The 21,441-nt window shown below is 43.8% G+C and overlaps 1 protein-coding gene and 1 non-coding gene across 2 annotated transcripts in view; both read left to right on the top strand.

The window, feature by feature from the left end:
- PITPNA (phosphatidylinositol transfer protein alpha) overlaps positions 1 to 19,017 on the top strand; it is a 35,660-nt gene extending 16,643 nt beyond the window's left edge. Inside the window, exons 5-12 of the mRNA XM_090290663.1 lie at positions 1,152 to 1,159; positions 2,204 to 2,278; positions 4,037 to 4,120; positions 5,884 to 5,961; positions 6,118 to 6,228; positions 7,005 to 7,127; positions 17,571 to 17,639; positions 18,694 to 19,017. Of these exons, the coding sequence (XP_090146789.1) occupies positions 1,152 to 1,159; positions 2,204 to 2,278; positions 4,037 to 4,120; positions 5,884 to 5,961; positions 6,118 to 6,228; positions 7,005 to 7,127; positions 17,571 to 17,615 (524 nt within the window). The 3' untranslated portion in view covers positions 17,616 to 17,639; positions 18,694 to 19,017. The remainder of the gene's footprint in view (positions 1 to 1,151; positions 1,160 to 2,203; positions 2,279 to 4,036; positions 4,121 to 5,883; positions 5,962 to 6,117; positions 6,229 to 7,004; positions 7,128 to 17,570; positions 17,640 to 18,693) is intronic.
- LOC149997887 (U1 spliceosomal RNA) lies at positions 3,323 to 3,488 on the top strand. Its single transcript, XR_016507328.1, has one exon. It is a non-coding gene; the product is annotated as a U1 spliceosomal RNA (small nuclear RNA).
- Positions 19,018 to 21,441: the final 2,424 nt, after the last annotated feature.

Consider the following 21,441-nt stretch of genomic DNA (forward strand, 5'->3'; position numbering starts at 1 on the left):
TGTTCACTTGGTTATGTGATCAGACTCTTGTGTCCATTGATGAGCACATTCTGTCCTTACAGAGGCCAGACCAGAAGGAGAAGGTTGCTTGGAGAACATGGGTTGAGAATCAGGTGGTTAGCTGCAGAACCTTAGTGGCTCGTGTCATCAAACCAGGCCAGCTGTCTCCACTCTTGAGATGGGGCTGGTCACTGTGCCACATTCGCAGCCCGGGCTGCCCCTGCTAGGACAGCCCTGGAGAAGTTTTGCCAAACTGACATCTTCGAACTTCCCCTTGATGGATATTACACTCTATGCCCTTTTTGTTTCTCTAAGCTGATAGCAGAGTACTTTTTTCAATAAGCCTTTAGTTATAATTTTAATCTGGTGCTTTCTTCCAAGTTTCTTTCACTGGATTCGGGGAAATTACTTACAATCTCTTGGTTGTTTCTATACAAGGTAGATTTTATGCCTTATATTTCAGCTTTTCTTCCTCTCAATCTCAGAGAGAACCTTAGCTGCAGTTTTGGAATTATAGGGTTTGACTGTTCATTCCATAAATATGCAAACATGGCCATGTAGCATCCATCAGAAATTGAGATAAGTCCTAAATTCAGAGGGTACAGAATGATCTGGGCTGTTGTCAGGAGGAGAGCTAGTCCGTTCCCCAGTGACATTAGAGCTGCAGTCATTTTCTCTGATAAATAATTAAACTGTGCTTTCCGAGGGGGTCTCATTACAATGAGCAGGATTATAGCAGGTGAGAGGTCTAGTTACAGCGCGAGGAGGGGGGCAGAAGGCAGGCAGACGGTGCCTGGTCTGCCGTGCCCCGCTCTGTGCCCCTGAGGCGGGGGCAGCAGGGGATGCTCTGACCACAGCGGTGGTCTCAGGGCTTCAGCTTGTCAGAGCTGAAAAAGTCTCAAGGAGCTGATAGTGACATTTAAAAAATTAAATTCCCGATCTGGTCTTTTGGGACTTTTGTGTGATTGAAACGTGAGGGTTGGTGCACTTGAGGTAGCGAATGCACTCACAGGGGCGGGGAGGGTGACTGGAATAAGCCCCAGGGAGTGGAGAACTCTTCGCTGTTGTGGTCTCTGGGACCGAGGGACAGATATTTATTCATCCTCATTAAACTTTTTCTCTCTTCTTTCCATGTCCCTGCCTTGGAGCAGTTATTACAGTAAGTATTTTCTGGTGGAGTGGGGTGTGGAATTGTAGATGATTTACAAGAAAAGAAGAAATAAACATGTAACCGCACTGGAGGTTCCTGGGTGTTCCTGTTTCTCTTGGCTGACTTCTGGAGGTGTTGAGACTTAATCCTTTCAACCCTGTTCACTGGCCAAGCAGCCCCTTTCTTGAAGCTGCATGGCACGTGGTTTTGTCAGGTGCAGCAGTCAGGACCACAGCACGCTCGCTCTGGACTCACCTGAGGCTCTCCCCTGCTCTTGCCAGGGTTACACAAAACTTCCGGTCAGCTGACCTGAGTGGGCTTTCCCACTGGGTATCTATTGACCCCAGTGAGCACTGACCCTTGGCAAGATTATGAAGTCATCAAGGTTTCTCTACCATGACTGTCTCATTGCCCCTTCTCTCCACCCTCAGCATCCTCATGCAGTGCCTTGTCCCTTTGGGTCAACACAGGCAGGTCTTGGGAACCTAACCCCTGCTAAGGAGTTAATGGACTAATGTGTTCCTCCTTTATGTAGTTCCAGTTTTTAAAAAGCACTAAGGGAGGAAGATAGTAATTGGCATGAAGAGTTAATTTGCTGAGACGAGAACATCAGCCTCAGCAAAAGGCTGGCTGGAGGGAATGGGGCTGGGCCAAACATTTGTGGTTGGTTATGAAGTCTTCCTGTGCTCTTCTCACACTACTAATTAGCCAGTAGCACCCGGTGCATGAGGTAGTGTGGCAGAGAGGTTAAACCCATGAATTTTGAAGTCAGGCAGACCTGATTCTGAGGCCCAGCTCTATCATTATCTCTGTGGCCTTAGACTAGTCACCTCACCCCTTTGAGCTTCACTTTCTTCATCTATAAAATGACGACTTTGTAGGATGGCATGAGGATTGAGTGAGACAATGCATGCCTAGCCTATTGTGGGCTCCCAGTAAAGTCAGCTATTACTGTAAGGCAGAGGTTGGAGTCTCTTGACTGCCTGTGATCTGGTAATGGTTACTCCCCAACTTTGAACCTAGTAACTGTGACATATTTTTTCCCCCTTCCAGAATGAGTATATGAAGGAAGACTTTCTGATTAAAATCGAAACCTGGCACAAACCGGATCTTGGCACCCAGGAGAATGTAAGTAGCACTTCCCAAGAGCTCCAAGGGTTTCCAAGCCCTGGAACAGGATATTGAGGCTTTTCCCTGTAGCTTCTCCATCCCTGCCACGGGGTCCTCTCTGTGCTTCCCTTTTTCTTGGCTTCTGCGTAAACCTGTCCCACCAGCATGAGATTGTTCTGCCTCTAATTTGCAAAATGTGATCTCCAATATTCCCTGTAGGACTTTTGGTAGTACTGGGATTGATTTAAGATGCAACTCCTAGCACAGAGGAACTATATTTTTAAAACATCAGAATTACAGCCTCTGTAGATCACAATTTGCCAGTAACTCCTCAAATTTAAAATACTCCTATTGCCCTGGCTGATGTGGCTCAGTGGACTGAGCGCTGGCCTGTGAACTGAAGGGTTGCTGGTTTAGTTCCCGGTCAGGGCACACACCTGGGTTGTGGACCATGTCACCAGTGGGGGGCATGTGAGAGGCAACCGGTTGATGTTTCTCTTAACATTGATATTGCTCCCCTCCCTTCCCCTCCCTCTAAAAAAATAAAAATAAAATTAATAAAAGCTGTAAAATACACCTATCGTTTACCTCAGCAAGTCCACACAGTTATGTTTACAGGTGTGAAATAAAAATAACTTATATACAAGAAGGTTCAATGTAGCATTCTGTAGCCAAAGATTAAAAACAATATGAGAGCTCTGTAAATTCTGACCATATAATGATATATTATGTAGCCCTTAGGTCCTTGGTTGGGTGGCTCAGTTGATTGGAGTGTTGTCCTGTGCACCAGAAGGTTGTAGGTTTGATTCCCAGTCAGGGCACATACGGGAGGCCACTAATTGATGCTTCTCTCTCACATTGATGTTTCTGTCCCTTTCTTTCTCCCTCCCTTCTCCCCTCTCAAATCAATAAACATATTCTTGAGTGAGGGGTAAAAAAATAAAAATAAAAAGACCTAATAGAGAAAAATCTTCAAAATATATTGTTCAGTGTTTTAAAAAGCAAGATGCAAAGTGATGTGTATATATGTGCTACCATTTGTATTAAAAAAAAAATCTTTTGATATTTACCTGGCAGGGAAGATACTGTGATCACGAAGGTGGCTTTCCCAGGGTGCAAGGCTTACCCATTGCACTCCAGATGTGCTCACCCCTGTGATTTCCCCAAATGTGGGAAACTCAACTGCATACTTTGTGGTGACGGGGGACTGCATTCATGCTCTCCCTTGAAATAAAGAAAGGAAAAAAAAAAAGAAAGAAAAATCTTCGTATATGGGTGTGTATAAATGTAGAATCTGGTGCCAGTAGTGTTAACTCGGAAGGGAGACAAGCAAGAGAAAGAGTTACTCTTTATCATACCCTTGTGTACATTTTGTATTTATATCATAATATTATACATGTGTATAGCCTGTTTGAATTAATTTCTTAAAAGCATCAAAATAAACAGTATTTGGCTAAGCAAGCAGTATCTCCACAAGCGTTTATAGTCTGTACAAAGGGGGGACATGCGGAAATAATGTAGGTAACTAGGTAGCCCTGAGGGTTTGGGCCACTGAAGTGGTGGTACTTAGGCTGAAAAATCAGAGCATTAGTTCTCAAGTGTGTGTCCATTTAAAACTCATCCTCCCATCCCTTTCAATAATTTTGTATGTAATTCTTTACCAATAGAAGTCTCACATCTCTGACTATGGGAATAGCTATTTTCAGGTGTCTCTTCTGGGTAAATGGTGCTTTGTAGCTGATAAAAACTACACAGTGGTCCTCCTTTTCCCTGCAGGTGCATAAACTGGAGCCCGAGGCATGGAAACATGTGGAAGCCATATATATAGACATTGCAGATCGAAACCAAGTTCTTAGCAAGGTAGGAACTGTTTAGAGATGTGGGGTAGCCTTTGAGATGCAGAAATGACTCTTAAGTGTCAGAGAAACCAGGGAACCAGACCCAGCTTGGCTGAAAGGGAAGTTCTCTCTTGGTTATACTTACTTTATTTTTTAAATTAGTATTAATAATTCCCTTGTCTTGAGCTGGGACTACCACCAGAGAAATAGTGGCCCAGGGGTAAGTGTCCCATTTGGCTTCTGGAAATTATCACTGGACAACATTGGTGCTGTTGTTTAGTCCGAGGGCGATTTGTACTGCTGAAATAACACTTAAGCTGAAACTAGTTCTCAAATCTATTTTTCTAACCCAGTAATTAAGAAACACTTATTGTCTCCCTGTTGTGTTTGGAGTATTCTGTTCTGTGTGTTCCAGGTGAGGAATATCCCAGGTATATGAAAAGACACGTCCCCTGCCCTCAAGAAGTTGGTAGTAGCTTCCTATCTGCCAGGACTGTTGGGATCAGGGCACAGGAATTTGGCTCTCTGCCTGTTGTAGGAATAGTGTGTGCTCTATCCCAGGGGTATGATACCTCTTTCCTGGAGTCACTCTGTGTACTTAAGGTATTTCGATTTGTGCATTTCCAAAAAGATATGAAAACCATCTTGTGCTTTCTTACCTGATATTCCCACTCCCACCCTCAGAAGGTTAGTGGATTTTTAAAAAAATTTTTCTATTCAAGTACAAAATATATATATAGCAAAATGAATATATCATAAATGTACAGCTTGATGGATTTTCTAAAACTGAATATACATATCCAAATATCCTGCAAACAAAAATACTAACGAAGAGTATGACTTCGAGTATTTTGTCAACTCTTATTGTTTAATGTGAATGGAGAGAAGCAGAGGTAGGGAAGATTTATTTTTTTAAAGCACACATAAATAATCTCCTTAGCTTTGGGAAATACTTTATAACTCTGTGTGTGTGTGTATTTGATTTTATTATTTTTGTTAGGTAGTTGCTGTAATGAGTTTGCTTTTTCTGAGGCCACAGCCATTGCAGAGGAACAGCCAAAGATTAAACTAACTTTTGTTATGCTTAATTAACACACAGCATTGATTGCATTATAAATCAATGAAGCGAGACTGACAATAATATACAAGAGGATACTATACACTGAACAGTCTATTACATCCTATACAATAATGATTTTATTAAAACAAGCCAGTTAAAAAAAAATATTTTTAAAAACAAGCCAGAGAGAGATCAGATTAGATTTCAGGAATGATAGCCACTTGTTTTCAGCTCTGACTGTGTATTTTAAAGTCACCTCCAGAGGTTAAAAAGCAACAAAAAACCATGGTGCCCTTACCTGCAGGTACTCTTATTCATTGGGTTTTAGGTAGAGTGGCCCAGAAATCTGTGTGTTGATAAAGCTGTCCATGGTAATTTGGGTGCTCACCCCAGGTTGAAAATCCCTGTTTTAAACTGGCAATGAATGCTTGCTCAGGCAGCCTGGTGACACCCGCATATGATAAAATTGAAAACAAACCCCTCGCAGAGAAAATCACACGGAACACTCCTCGAGGCAAATGTAAACAGTTCTATATCCTGTTTATAATATTTTCTGCGCTCCAACAGCATGAAGACTAGAATGAAGTGTACTTGGGCAGAAAATCTGATTCCTCTCCCCTTCCCTTCATCTTCCTATCTCCCTCTCTCCCCTTATCCCTCTTCCTCCCTCTCTCTCTCCCTCTCTTCATCCCTCCCCCAACTCCCAATTCTATCACTTCTCTCAGGATTACAAGGCAGAGGAAGACCCAGCAAAATTTAAATCTATCAAAACAGGCCGAGGACCCTTGGGCCCCAACTGGAAGGTGCAGTTCACATCCTAACCACCAGGGGGCCGGGGCACAGTGTCGGTGGGCCTCCCTCGTGGGTGGAGGAAAGGAATGTCTGGGGCTGGACTAAGGGAGAGCCAGAGGTCTGCCCTGTTAGTTACCTGCCTGCCTGTGGGTGTGTTTCTAATACAGCAAGAACTTGTAAATCAGAAAGACTGCCCATACATGTGTGCATACAAACTGGTTACTGTCAAGTTCAAGTGGTGGGGCCTGCAGAACAAAGTGGAAAACTTTATACATAAGGTAAGTAACCAGGGTGAGACCTTCCCAGTGTCTATGGGTTGGTGGGGGTGTTTTTCCCAACAAGAGAAGATCATACAACCCATGTGACTTGTATTCTAGGGTTGATGACATTCAAATATTTCAGTTTGATTTCCCAGACACCTCCACTTGTCTTTGTATGTAACGGTCTTTTGTTGTCCATCCAAGGACATCACTGTGACAGGGAAGGAAACTGAGGCAATAAATAAATAAATAAAGGAACTAGGTAGAGGCTTACTATGATGAAATACAAGTAAAACTCGGCCTTTCTCTTTTCTTAAAGCCAAAAGGCAGGAGGCACTGTGAGCCACATTCTCCAGTGCCCTGAATTACTAAACTAGGCAAACATAAAGAGTTTTATAGCCTCTTTCCTGATGTGTTAGAGTTTCACTCTGGACTATATTTCATAGCTGCTGATCAAGGAGGAAACCTGGCACAGTTGTTTTGGGGCCTTGACTTAGCTGTGAGCTTATGGGTTGCCTGTCTTGGTGGCATTTGGGGCACAGGGCCTACCTGTGAGGTAGACACCCATTTTCTCCTGGGGGCTTCCTCCTACATGAAGCCATACCTGTTAGACATGTGAAAGCAAAAGTCACTGACCTATGGAACTGGAAGCCTGATCCAGACGAGTCAGCCAGGCCTCACTCTTCCCCAGCCTCCCCACTGAAGTGTGGGTGTTGGATCAGAGATCATGGGGGGAGAACTACAGCAGTGGCCTTCATCTTCTGGGTTCTCACTGCATTCCCTCCTTTTTATAGCAAGAGAAGCGTCTGTTTACAAACTTCCACAGGCAGCTGTTCTGTTGGCTCGATAAGTGGGTTGACCTGACTATGGATGACATTCGAAGGATGGAAGAAGAGACGAAGAGACAGCTGGACGAGGTGAGTGGATGCCCAGAGAAGACTCTGGGGCCCTCAACTAGGTAAACATGTGAAGAGGACTGTCGTGCTGGTGCAGTTTGCTGAGGGCACTGTTCTGTGGTTCTAGGAACATGTCCCTGTCTCCTTAGTCCTGTGGGTAAGATCTAATGCCAGGCAGTGTGGGAACTCTAAGGAAGAAAGCAGCCTGTGCTCTTGAATTGGCAGTCTAGTTGAGGTGTTGGCATATGAAGAGAGACTAATATGGCAGTGGGTGCTGAAAGCCACTTAGTAATACAGTTGCTGCAGAGATGGAGGTGCCCCTGGGAGGAGGCAGTCTGGGCTGATCGTGAATACCACACACATGGCCAACAGAGGATGCAACAGCACGCACAGAAGTGACTCCTCTGTAAGGTGGTTTTGAGCTGTTTTTAGAATTTGAAGCCTTTGCTTTTTGGGGGTGGTTGGCATGACTCCCAGAAGAAGGACTCTGTGCTCCATGGGAGTCTGAAGACCTAACATTCTCCCTGCCTCGTTTGAAGATGCTTCCTGCGAGCTTCACTCTGAGGAGACTGTCATAAATAACGTTCACATACTGACTGCATGTAAGGCACTGTTTGAGGGCTTATGTACACCTTTCCCTATGAGCCTCACCACACGCGTGAGTGGGCACCACTGTGATCCTGATAAGGAGATGGAGGCTCTGGGTCATATAGCCTGCTGGTGATAGATTACGGTAAGAACCATAGCTCTTTTTTAAAAAAATTTACTTTTAGAGAGAGGGGAAATAAGGGAGAAAGAGAGAGAGAGAAACATCAGGGTCTGAGACCCATTGATTGGTTGCCTCTCACACGCCCCCCAGCGCGGGGACCTGGCCTGCAACCCAGGCATGCGCCCTGACTGGGAATCAAATCAGCGACCTTTTGGTTCTCAAGTCAGTGCTCAATCCACTGAACCACAGCAACCAAGACAAGAGCCATGGCTCTTAATCATGAGGCCTCTTCTCCCTCTAAATACCATTTGGGGCCCTCCTGCTTTCTTGGGGCTAAGACTAAGGGAGGAAGCTCTGTTTCATAAGATCTGCCATCCATTTCCCCCTTCTTTCATTGGGTGGGTTGGCATGGAGCCTGGGTGTCTGGCAGACATTGCTTTGCATGGCCTTGCCTGGCTCTCCAGCAGAGCCTCAGGGGAGTCCCAGGCCTGGGTGCTGGGGTTCCCCATGCTGCACAGGGCAAAAGCCCTGCTTTCCTCTGGAGCCCCCTGGGGGCGGGGGTTTACCTCCAGGTGACATTTCCTGAGCTGACTCACTGGTTATGTGGTATGCTGAGTTAGTTCCTGTTGAAGGCAGATGTTTCAGTTATTCATCCAGCTACATTTGGCAGGGAGTGGCAGGGTTTGGGACACAATTTCTGATTCTTCTGCTAAGGATCTTCAGAATGTGGTGGAATTTAACATCCAGGGCAATGGCCGTTCTGACTGTATAAGAGAGGCCTGAGTCTTTTGGTCACCACATCCTGACAAAAAGAAAAAAGTTACTAAATGAAGGATCACAGAGCCTTTGGAGATTTAGCCAGGAGCTTCAGCTACCCACTGTCTGACAGATGCCAGCCTAAAATTCATGGAAGTGTTTGCAGACAGCCTTTTGCTGTGGGTAGAATTTGAATTCTTGGACCTGGGAGAACTTGTCAGAGGATCTACTGGCTCTGCCTCCCTCCAGTCTGAACTATGAGAGCCCTCATCTTTAGGGAGTTCTTTTTCAGTCCCCACCCCTTGTCTTTGCATGTTTCTCCATTCTCTGGAGAATTGTGTCAAAAGCTTAGGTGACCACTGTCTTCCAGGATGACTGAAAATGCAGGAAACTGTGTTCAGAATTGGAATTTTAAACACAGTTTACAGTGGAAAAGAAAACAAAACCAAATCCGCGTTACAGTGCGTGGTATGTTGTGACCCCGTTGGCAACTGTATAGTACCTTTGTATGCCCAGTGTTCTAATGGCTGCCTCGTCTTTTTCTGTTTTTGTTTTTCCTTCTTCTAAAAATACTTTCATCTAAGTTTTTTTTCTTTTTTAAAGAAATTAGGTGTTTGTTTTTTAATTTAAGATTTTATTTATTTTTTAGAGAGAGGGGAAGGGAGGGAGAAAGAGAGGGAGAGAAACATCAATGTGCAAGAGAAGCAGCATTTGGTTGCCTCTCGCACGCCCCCAACTGGGGACCTGACCTGCAACCCAGGCATGTGCCCTGACCGGGAATTGAACCAGCGCCCCTTTGGTTTGCAGTCCAGCACTCAATCCACTGAACCACACCAGCCAGGGCCTAATCGATACATCTTGATGAGTTTGCAGATAAGTATACATTTGTGAAACCATCACTCAAATGAGTGCCATAAACACATCTATCAGCTCCAAATGTATTTTTATAGTTTTAAAACTTGGTATCCCAGGCTTCTGAGGAAGAAGCTGTCCTCTGCCCAGAGGTCCTGTACCCCCACCCCCACCCCAGAAGAACCCCTTGCATTCTTACATATATATATATTTCATTTTTAAAAGTTAGTAATTGCGCTGGCCAGATAGCTCAGTTGGTTAGAGCATTGTCCTAATACCAAGGTTGTGGGTTCAGTCCCTGATCAGGGCACATTCAAGAATCAACCAATGAATGTATGAATAAGTGGAACAACAAATTGATGTTTCCCCTTTCTTTCTCTCTCTCTCCCTTCCTCTCTCAAATCAAATTTTGTTTAAGTGTACATTAGAAAGAAGTTAGTAATTGCCTCCCTTCTTTTTCTTTTAAAGATTTTTATTTTATTTATTTTTAGAGGGGAAAGGAGGGAGAAGGAGAGGGAGAGAAACATTGATGTGCCAGGGAAACATTGATTGGTTGCCTCTCACATGCCCCCAGCTGGGGACCCAGCCTGCATCCCAGGCATGTGCCCTGACTGGGAGTTGAACCAGTGACCTTTCTATTCGCCAGCCAGCACTCAATCCACTGAGCCACGCCAGCCAAGGCTGCCTCCCTCCTTTTTGTTAGCTTAGTTTTATGTGTCTGTCTCCTTAAGTTTTATTTCCAGTCTCTACATGAATGATTTGGTTTCTTTGGTGGGTGATACGTGTTGTATAATAATGTAATTGACATGGTCCATTCTCATTCATTTTGTTCCCACTTGGTGACACTTTGATGTAAAGATCTCTTCAGTTCTGGAAAATGTTTTTGTGTTTCTCTATTTCACAACTCTTTCCCCTCTCTTTGTTCTCTTTTTAGAATTTTTATTAGTCAGAAGTTGAGATCTCTAGAAGTAATGTTCTAATTTTCTAAAGTACTTTTTCTTTTTTCTTACATGCATTATCTTCCTTTTCTAAAGCTATAGTTTTTTGTTTTCGTGTTTGGATTTTGAGATGTCTCTGCTCCAGTGAATAAATAGTGTTTGTTTCTTCTGAGCTCCTTTTTCTTGTTGGACTCTTGTGTTTTGCATTAGGGGCTTTCCTGAAGTGACTGGTGGTCCTTAGCCACATTTAAGAATGAAGCTCTAAAAAGCTGATTATACACTCTTTGAATCAGTCGGTGGGTGTCATTGCAAGGTAGTCAGGCAGTTTCATTGGTGCCCCCTGCTTCAGAATCCTGAGTCTATTTTTATGGGACTGGTCATTTTATCTAGGGAGGACTCCCCAGTCTCCTGCTTTGGGGGGTGGACAGGCAGCCAGCGCTCTGGGAGGTGAGCGGGAGAAAGGTCCAGGCAGGCTCACCTGCCATGGCCTGGCTTTAACTGTAACTTAATCTTCTTGTGTTCTACATCATGTCCACCTGGCCCCTAGCTGAACCTCGGGTCCCCAGTTCAGGCTTCCCTCAGCCCCTTCTGAGAGCGAACTGGCTTTGCTTTGGCAGGAAGACTTGACTGATAACTGGCAGAGGGAATGCCAGGGCATTTGGACTTTCAAACAAGTCACCTATTTCTTTCTTTCTTTTTTTTTTTTTAACAAGTCACCTATTTTCAACTCCACCTTTACTCCCACCTTCAGAGGTTCCTGGTGCTTCCAGTTCCTGAGACTTTGGAGAACCTACAGCACACATGAGTCTGCTCCTTCTTGGCTCCCCTCCTCACAGATACTTAGGTGTCAGCTCAGGCTGCTCTGGAAATTAGTCACTACTCATCCATCCTTTTTTCATCTTTCAGAATGTTATTATCATCTCTTATTTGCTGTTGTCTGCTCTGTTCTTATGCTCTTCATGGCTTTATATCTTTATTTTTTAATTCTTTCACTGTCAATGTAATAAAGTTTGAGGGAAGAATAGCAATAAATGCATGTATTCAATCTCCCATGATTCACTGCAAGTTTGCAATAGGAATTATAACTGCTAATCTTTAAATCAATGTATAGTAGTCTAGTGTGGGCAAATTTTTTGTGAGTTACAAGGGATCACTATAAAGGCCACAGTCACTACTGATATAACCCTAGTCCCTGTTGGAGACGAACCCACTGTTCTTGGATGAGGCTCAAGGATTTGAGAAACAAGGGATCAAGAGATTAGTACTTTGTCCTAAAAAGAAAAATGTCAGGAAACGTGTACCTGTAGGAAAGCAGTCTCCTCTCTCTCTCTCTCTCTCTCTCTCTCTCTCTCTCTCTCTCTCTCTCTCTCTCTCTCTCTCCCTCCCCCCCTCCCTCCCACTTCTCCCTCTCCCTCCCTCTCCCTCTCCCTCTCCCTCTCCCTCCCTCTCCCTCTCTCCTTCCCTTTTCCTTTCTTCTGCCCTGCCTCTCTCCCTTTTTTTCTCCCTCTCTCTTGCTCTTGCTTTCTTAAGAGACTCATAATCATAAAAGTAGAAGAAGGTACCTTAAAGGTACGCCCAGTGCTTGAGTTTCCTCTGTAGCCTTCCCACCAGCTTATGCTTGGTCACCTCCTATAATGAGGAGCTCACTAGCTCCTAAACATGGTGGTAATAAAAATATTATTTTATTGCTAGAAGCTAACATTTGTTTATTGAGGTCTTACTGTGTGCCTGTTGTGTGGTAAGAGTGTTGCACGTATTATATCATCAAATCTTAATGACAGCCTGTGCCATGGGTATTATTTTCATTTTCATAAATAGAAAAACTGAGACTCAGAGAAGTGAAGGCTACCTTTTAGGTCACTGAACCAACTGCCTCATGGGCCTTTGGCCATTAAGTCTGTAGATAATGAGCCTGGGAGAAGAGAACTCATTTAAAAATTTTTAAGAAAACTTGTTTTCCTATTTACTGGACTATCTAGAACACTTCGCTGAAGAACAACAAAGATACTGTGTGTTACAGCACATGATTAAGATTCCACCGCATTTTCTTTCCCAGGCTTCCCCGTGGGTCTTCCTAAGTCCCTGTTGGCTCCAGGAGTCTTTCGATCCCTCCATAATCCTTCCCTTCTGGACTTGGTACTTCGTGATGGCGCTGAGGGGCTACATAGCACTCTTGCTCAGCTGGCCTACCTTGGGGGCTGTCTCTGAGCCTTCCTGAAGCCAGTCTCCCTGTTCATGTGCTTGCATAGAAATGTGCCTGTCCCTTTCTCATCACCTGAATCTTGATGCAGAGGGCTCTTGCTTCATCTTGTGGCTTTTTGATGGAGGGGGTCACCATCAGTTTTAGATTTTAAGCCTTAAACTCTGGGCTGGTTACCCTGTGCTGTGAAGTGTCTGGCACAACACTATACCCAGTTTCCAGTTTGGGATTGTAGTAAGTACAGGGTGGGGCAAAAGTAGGCGTACAGTTGTGAGTGCACGAAAGACGGAGTTTGTTCTTATATTATTCATTAATTATTGTGTCACTTCCATACAAACAACTGTAGACCTACTTTTTCCCCATCCTGTGTAAGTTCTGAGGGTCTGGCTGATAAAGAGAAACTGCTTGGTGCCTAGCTCACCTGCTGGGCCATGGGAAATTAGAACCTGAGATTCCCATAGTGTCTGCAGAGGGAAGAACTAGATCTTCTGAGGCAGAGGGATCCCTGTATGTGGAGGATGACACTGTTCTGTGGAGTCTAAATTACCTCTGACCTACCTGACAGTGACTGACCCCGGGGCAGACCACCCAGAACATTGTACAACATCTTGAAATGCAGTTTCATTTTTCAATATTATTAATATCAATAATAGAAATATTAAAAATTTTTTGGGAAAATGGTGAAAAGGAGAAAGAAAAAGTCACTGTATTCTCACCACTTAAAGACAACCACTAGAAACATTTTTCTGTATTCCCAGTCTTTTTGCACACTTTTATTTAGTTATGATTGTAATACATGTCCCAGGCTATTATCTTACCCTTTTCTCTGAACATTATAACAAAGCCTTTTCCCATTAAAATACTTCTTCACATAGATCTTTCTGCCTGCAACATACATGCTGCTCTGTACTGTCATTACCCCAAGTTGAATTTTCCTTCATGTTGTTTCCAGGTTCTCACTGTTGTCAATAATGCTGTGATGAAAATTTTTGTGCGCTCAGTTTTTTTGGTAATTGGGATTATTTCCTTAGAATACATTTCACACATGGAATTAGAAAATTTAGGACTCTTGTTATGTATTGCCAAATTGCCTTCCCAAGGGGCTGAACCTATTTATAGAGAGGCTTTCTAAAGAGATTCTAAAAACAAGTCCACATGTGCCTCATATCTGTGTTCCTTCAGGAGTGCTAATGATTTATGGTTACTTTTCAAGTGTTTCTTCCAATAGCAATATCTTGCAAAACTATAGTACAGTATCACAACCAGGATATTGACAAGGATATATTTACCGATTTTTTAAGTCAAGGACTGTTTCTTTAATTTATTTATTATAGAGAGAGAAGAAGGGGGAGGAGGAGGAGAGAGGGAGAGAGAGAGAAACACTGATTTGTTGTTCCACTTATTAACGCATTCGTTGGTTGATTCTTGTATGTGCCCTGACCGGGTATCAAACCTGCAACCTTGGCATACTGAGATGATGCTCTAATCAACTAAGCTAGGCGGCCAGGGCAAGAGTGTTTCATATTTTATGGTAAAAGCAATTTTCAAAAGATATAGAAAATATTTAAAAATACAAGTCTGTGTAAATAAATAAGTAATAAACTGAAAGTCCCTTTCCTCCAACCCCTGGCCACACTCCTAGAGGAAACCACTGTGGGGAAAAAAAAACTTAAGAGTTTCTGTTGTCATGTTCCTCAGCAGACATGTATATATGTGTATATATAGCCTGCAGTGGCTTGATCCAAGGAACACTAGGAGCTTCAGATAAAATTTCTCATGTCACTTAGGCCCCAGGAAACAGGGAATGCACATTCTTAGAGCATTTCATTATAAGAATGAAATAATGCATTTGTATTTCAGTGGTGCCCTGGGGGGCAACCTTGTCTCTAAGAGCAGGAGATGCTATCAAGTTCCATGATAGGAAGTGGCATCTTTCTTAAAGCAACAGGCAAACAGGCTTTGCGTTAGCAGTGAACTCTCAGGGTATATGAGGATCTGATTGAGGCCCAAGGAACTTTGCTCCCATGATATTAAATTATTTGTCAGATTACTGGAAATTTATGTGTATGATCACTAGTGAGCTGGCATTTAATAAGAATGTTTTTGTCTTTAAAATAAAATTTAAAGAATTTCAAACTTATAGAAAACTGCAAGCTCCACTTTTTAATTTTTTAAAAAGATTTTATTTATTTATTTTTAGAGAGAGGGAAGGGAGGGAGAAAGAGAGAGAGAGAAACATCGAAGCTTTGCCTCTTGTATGTGCCCAATTTGGGAATCGAACCCACAACTCAGGCACGTGCCCTGACTAGAAATCTAATTGGCAGCCCTTCACCCTGAGGACGACGTCCAAATGAGCCACACTGGTCAGGTAAAGAGACTCCATTTCTTTAAAGCAAAGGATGCAGCCCAGGATTACCCCCTGTAGCCTTCTAGTTTCTTTCAATGCGGTGATATTCTCAGTTTTTCCTAGACTTCCATGACCTTCAAATTTTTTATGGTTACAGGCTAGTCATTTTGTGGAATACCTTTCAATTTGGATACGCCCAATGATTCTGAATGAATAGATCCGGTTTATGTATTTTAGGCCAGAATATCACAGATTCAGTGTTCTTTTCCTTGTATTCTATCTAGTTACTGGGGAGGTTACCTTTGTTCACCTGAAGCACAGCCCGTGTCCCAGGCTGGTCTTTTTCTTTCCGTGACTCAGCCCTGTAATCGGCCATGTCTCCGAGGAGCCCTGGTTTCTTTTAGTGGAGGGTGGTGTTTGGCTGCTGGGTGTGCTCGTCACTGTTGGGCTGTTGCTGTCCCAGGCCTTCTCATAGGACAGAGCTGGGGAACTTTTACATTTGTATTTATTTCTGTATCTGTCTTACATACTGTGTTCATACAAAATATCCCCAATTCCAACCTAACACCACAGGGCTTTTGTGTTTTTACAGCTATGACAGTGCCTTTATCCTTAACCGATTTCTGTCATGTTGGAAACTCGTGCATCTGTTGAGCCCTTAGGAAGTAATATATTGTAATAACAGGTATTAATTAAGTGGACAACTAAAGTTACAGGAGCAACAATAATTGAAAGATATCATTCAGGCAAGTGAGTTTTGAGCAAAATCTGCTGGAGACAGGCTTTCCAGGTGAAGCTAAGAGCCTACTCAAAGGTTTGGGGCTAGTAAGTGTCTGAGAATAGACTTTCCTTTTCCGGGCAGAGGATCTTTGCTGGGGACTATGAAAAGGGAGGCTTGTCAGACAGATTCATTTTATGACTCACTTATGGTCCATCTCCTATTGGTTCTGATTTGTCAGGTGTGGGACCCAAGAATCTACACCAAGTACGCCAGGCAATTATTTTGACTGTGTTTGAGGAATCTCTGGCCTATTGGAGGGGAGGGTCAGGAGAATTATTTTTAGCATGCCTGTGTTCCACATGGACTTACTGGGTTTGTGTGTGAACATGAAATATGGGTTTGAAATATGGCAGGAAGTGTATTGTCAGAATATTTCCCTGTGGAGAGCTATTGCTACTGAGATAGAATCTCTGCAAAATGTGCCAGTATTGAAGAGTTAGTGAATAAAAACTCTCAGGAGGGCTGTAGATTAAAAGTACAGATTCTTCAAGCTTGTGTACATACACATGCTTCAGGAACAAAGAAATAACAACACAAGTAACATGTACTGAGTGTAGACTACACGCTGAGCCCTCTGATATGCTAACTACTCTTACATGAGTATCTTTCTTTAATCTTCACCACAGCCCCATATTATTGTAGAAATTGAGGCTTAGAGAATAGTCCAGTAATGTGCTTAAGTTCACACAATTAGTGATGAAGCCAGAATATAATCCAGGCAGTTTCTTCCAGAGGTCATACTCTTATGTGCTCAAAATTTGTTGAATGAAGAAAGAATAAAAATTGAGCAGAAAACTCATAGTAAAGAAATATCTAATGGGCCCTGGCTGGTTGTGGCTCAGTTGGTTGGGTGTCATCCTGCAAACCAAAAGGTCGTGGGTTTGATTCCCCAGTCAGGGCAATGTTTAGGTTGTGAGTTTGGTCCCTGGTCAGGGCACATACGAGAGGCAACCAACTGATGTTTCTTTCTCTCTCACATTGATGTTTCTCTCCCTCTTTCTCGTTCCCTTACCCTCTCTCTACAATCAGTGAGCATGTCCTCGGGTGAGGATTTAAAAAAAAAAAAAAAAAAAATATATATATATATATATATATATATATATAATGGGAAGTTAAAATACACATTATAGACATTCTGCAAATATAATCTTCAAGTCAGAAAAGATTTAAGGAAAATCACCACACCAGTATCCCAACAAGAATTTGTGTCCACTTCTTGAAAGGTGCCAGTGACGAGACCACTCAGTGCTTTCTAAGAAGACCCCATCTGCTTTACAGGAGCTTCACACTTCTTTTAAGCTGAGATCTGCCCCCTGTCATTTCTACCTGTGTTCTTGTGCCAAACTGTGGTACCACACTGTGCCCACCTGATTGACTGGGCGAAGCCTCTAAACAGAGCTCAGGAGAGCGTATTGCTGTTTCCTCTGCCTGGAACACTGTCTCGGGTTTTCCCACTCATTCCCTTGTCAGAGAAGCCTTCTATAGCCAGCTGATAAAGTAGCACTTCCCCCGTAGTAAGACTTGGTCTGTTTTGGTTCACTGCTGAATCCTCAGGCCTGGTGCAGTACCCAGCACAAAAATGATGCTTCATAAATTATGTGCTGAATGATTGAGAGAGTCAAAGACAGGAACTTAAGAACTAAACCCCAACACGGGATGCAGCCGAGAGAAACAGAAGTCATTGATGGTGGGACTGGTGACACAGAGCTCTAAGTGGTGCGGCTTTGGCTGTATGTATACAGGTTTCCATTCTTCTGATTGACTTTGTGCACAAAAAACGCTCCACCCCATCTATTGGCAGGCTTGTGAAGGCATGATGAATCTGTGGTGGAGTTCCATCAACAGCAAGAGCTTCAATTTTTTCTGCGTTTTCTGTTTCAGATGAGACAGAAGGATCCAGTGAAAGGAATGACAGCAGATGACTAAAGCCACCCCTCCCCTTTCTGCACTGTATGTATCCAGTTTCCCTATGTATATGTCATAGGTGCTAAAATCAGTTTGGGTCCTCAAGGCCTCAGCAGCTCACTGTGGAGTCAGAAAACTGGCTTCATTTTTCACCCTGACCTCTAGGAATAGTGACTGCCATGCTAAGAGGCTTGTCATGCCCTTGGGCTTCCATTGAAAGTAATTATGATTGTTAGGAAATTTTACAAAGAATTACCCACACGAAGACATGGGCAGAGTGATGAGACAGGAGCATGGAGGATGCAGAATTGAAGCTTATCTGCAATTAATTACTCCTCCTCTCCTAACTTGAGCAATTTCAAGTTGAAGCCGGCATTCTAGGGCACTCTCTGTACCTGCCCCACCCCATGCCAGAGCCAGTTCCTAGTCCCCAACTGATAGCATCCCCTGAAAGTTCCATTGGCATTTATTGTTGTGCCCGGTGCTTCATTTCCTTCTCTTTTATAAACCCCACACCCCCTCGCTCGCGGATCCCATATTACGTAGCTGTCCTCATCAGAGGCAACAGCCTTTAGAAGCTTGGCAGGTATTTTTCCCCAGGCCATAGGACCAAGATGGGGTGTTCCTTGTTTCATATTATCACTCTTCCCTAATTCCCTTCCTCCTCATTGCTCCTGGTGCCCTGCATACCTCCAGACCTGCTGTTTTTCCAGCACCTTGGAGTAGGTTTTGTCATTGAATGAAAAACCTGGCCTTGCTCCTCCCCTTCAGGATCTGAGAGATTATGTTATTAAATAAAAACTGGCTGTCCCCTAGTACTAAGGAGCTAAAGAGGCCCAGGGTCTCACCAAACAGTGATGCAAACCTATACTCACTCTCCCTGCCACATGTGCTTGAGGAGAACTTCTGGGAGATAAAAGGGTAGGATTAAGTGGGTTGTTGCAATGCCAGCTTCTCCGGCACTACTCGAACCTTACTTTTGTCTCCCCCTAACCCCCACACCAACTGGCATCCTTCTTCCTTTTGAAATTCCCCAATTAATGATTTACAGTTTCTGTTTCCCTCTGTTGCTTCCTTAATAATTGTATTTCTCTTCTAGTTTTGCAAGACTGGTCAACAGGAAGGCCCAGCAGCTCCACCCTCCCGAGTGACAGGCCATCTTCGGATGCAGCCTTTCTGTGCCCATTCTTCAGGCAACTTTCGATCCCTTACTGTAGCCAATTCTAGATGCCCTTTAATATTGTGAACAAATAGACTCTCTGGTATTATGAAGGCCGTGTGTGCAGGAGCCTGCTCCTCTGAGATATGTGGCATGTAGGCTGCTGTATTTACGGCTCCTCCCTCTCCAGCCATTGTGTTCTCAGCCCATTTCTGTGTGTCCCCCCTCTTTATTTTCAAGTGACATTTTTAGTCTTTCAAAATAGCTACCTTTTGTGATGTGGTGATTTAAATGATTTAAGTTTGTTTGTTTTCAGCCTTGGGATAAACTGAGGTATTTTGCTTCCTGGGCAGATCTTTGCAATTTTGAGTGCTCACATGGGGAGAGGGGATGACTTAGAAATACAGAGTTTCCCCCCGAGTTTCACAGAACAGCAGTGTGGCTTCATAACTCTGACCTCTGCTCCCAGTAACCCATCATTAAAGTGTTCTAAGCACCAAGGAAATACCCAAGGCCCAGCCAGTCTGTTTTGAAATTTTAACAAATACAAATAACCCCTGCCCCAGGCATTACATCTCTGTTCACTAGTCTTAGAAATGCCTATGGCTTCTCAGCTCTCCTGTTGCCCACTCTGTCTGTCATCTCTGCAGAGCCTGTAATATACCAGGGTCAGCTCCCCACCCGGAGGGGCCTGTCCTGTGTGGCCCTTAGAATTGAGTCTGCTCCATATATACTAATTAGTCTGCCCCCCCACCCTGAGCTCTGTATATCCATGCTCCTCTTCCCATTGGGGCTGGTGCTGTCACTCAGCAATAATCCTCTTTTCTCTGTGCTTTCTTAGATTCTTGTTCTCTGTCTTTGAGGCTGGTCAGGACACAAGAATCCTGATCTTTTCATGCTGCACAAAATGAGCATGCAAAAAGCTTCTTCCCAGCAGAACATGTTCCCTCTTGTCTCCAGTTGCTGGAAAGGATTTGTGAATCAAGATCTCAGTTCTTCCTGCCCCCAAGATGAGTCCTTTCCTGGACAATCAAAAGCAAGTAGTGACCGTAGTACAGAACTCTACCAAAGTAGGCCGGTGAGAGTCCAGGCTCCAGGGGAACAGAAGCTGCCAAGTGCTTCTGAGTTTCCTATGACTTGGCAGAACCTGGATATGCCTTTCCTGATGGGAGAACCTGAGATAGCTGTGATGTTACCTAACATTCCCCAAACCTTGTGAAGTAATGTTGGCCAAGTGTACGGTGATCCAAGCCCATGCTAACCTGCGTGCAGCTGCTAATGAGAGAAACCAAATCTCTGTTGGGGGAGCGAGAAGTAGGATGAGAAAATTTCTCCTCGTGTTTCTCAGTTTGTTTTGCCTTATTTCTAAGTGCAATAAGGGCGTCTCTCACAGGATTTCACCTGTGACATCCTGAAGGATGTGTCCCTGTGGCCCTCCTGAGGCAATGGTGGACAGACTCAGACCCCTCAGCGTGGTTAGCTCCAACCTTCATCAAGGCCCCTTTGGGACCAGATGTCCTATTACACCTTCCATTTAGTCTCCTTACCTTATGGGGTCTATAGTAGCAATGATCAGATGTGGTTCAGTTGATTATTAACATCCCAAATGCTAGTAACATTTATTTGACTGGGAAAGTTGAAGAGGTGTTCCTACTGGAGAAAAATGTAAATGTTTTCCTACAAGCTTTGTATCAGCTATAATTATATTTGTGCTTAACGCTGTCCCTTCTTCATTCATCAACTGTGAAGTCCAAAGGTAGGTTATCCTGGGAGAAACAACGGTTAAAATTCCAAGCAGACAGTTGTTTAGGTGGTTTGAGGGTCAGATGTTAGTCTCCTTCCTTCAGCTCTTCTCTGAGATCCACACATATCACTCCAGCTCTGGTGGGGGCTTGCTCTTTATCTGCCTTTTCTCTGGCTTCCCCCGCTTCACTGGTTGCCAGTTTGAAAGCATCCACGTCAGCTGAGCTAGAATTTCTTGAAGTCATTTGGATCTGGGGCTGTAGCCCACATAAACGTAAGGAGGGATTTTTCTGGTCTATTCCATCCCTACGGATAGTATTGCTGCTGGACAACAGTGTAGTTTTGTTTTTTTAACTATCCCCCATTCCTCTTCACATTCCTCCCCCAAACTGGCTAGCACTCAGAGGGGTTTTGGAGAAAAGGCTCAGCTCCGAGGTTGTACCTGAGGCTGTACCGTGCCCCTTCAGATCAGCTGCTTCCTTTAGATTTCCAGGGTCACAGTCCCAGCTGGAAGCAGCAGTGCCTCTGTGGGAGGGGTGATGAGCTCTGGCCTTCGCACATAGACGTCAAGGACAGGGTCAGTATTGTGGGCACCAGTATATCTTCCCAAGTTCTTTTACAGTCCCTGCTGGGACTCCCTGAGTTATTTTGGTTAATTCCTAGTGCTACTTCTTTTACAAAATACACTTTGTAGACTTGATTAGATTATCTTATTTAATGTGAGTTTGTGCCTTTTTGTCTCAATCTTCCAATACAGGTATATTGGGGAAAAAAGCAGTCTAATAAAATCCTAGATGGAGCTTTCTGGAGTCAAACTCATTGGTGATGTCCTTCTGTCCAGTTTACAACCTGCGTGTCCTCAAACTCTTGCCAATGTCCCCCATTTTCCCAGAGAAGGATTAGGAAAGGTACAAACAGGGTCTCTCAAATTTTTGCAGGTAGATT

The sequence above is a fragment of the Furipterus horrens genome, unplaced genomic scaffold (genome assembly GCF_987537825.1).
Source record: "Furipterus horrens unplaced genomic scaffold, mFurHor1.1.pri manual_scaffold_11, whole genome shotgun sequence".
NCBI classification, from domain to species: domain Eukaryota; kingdom Metazoa; phylum Chordata; class Mammalia; order Chiroptera; family Furipteridae; genus Furipterus; species Furipterus horrens.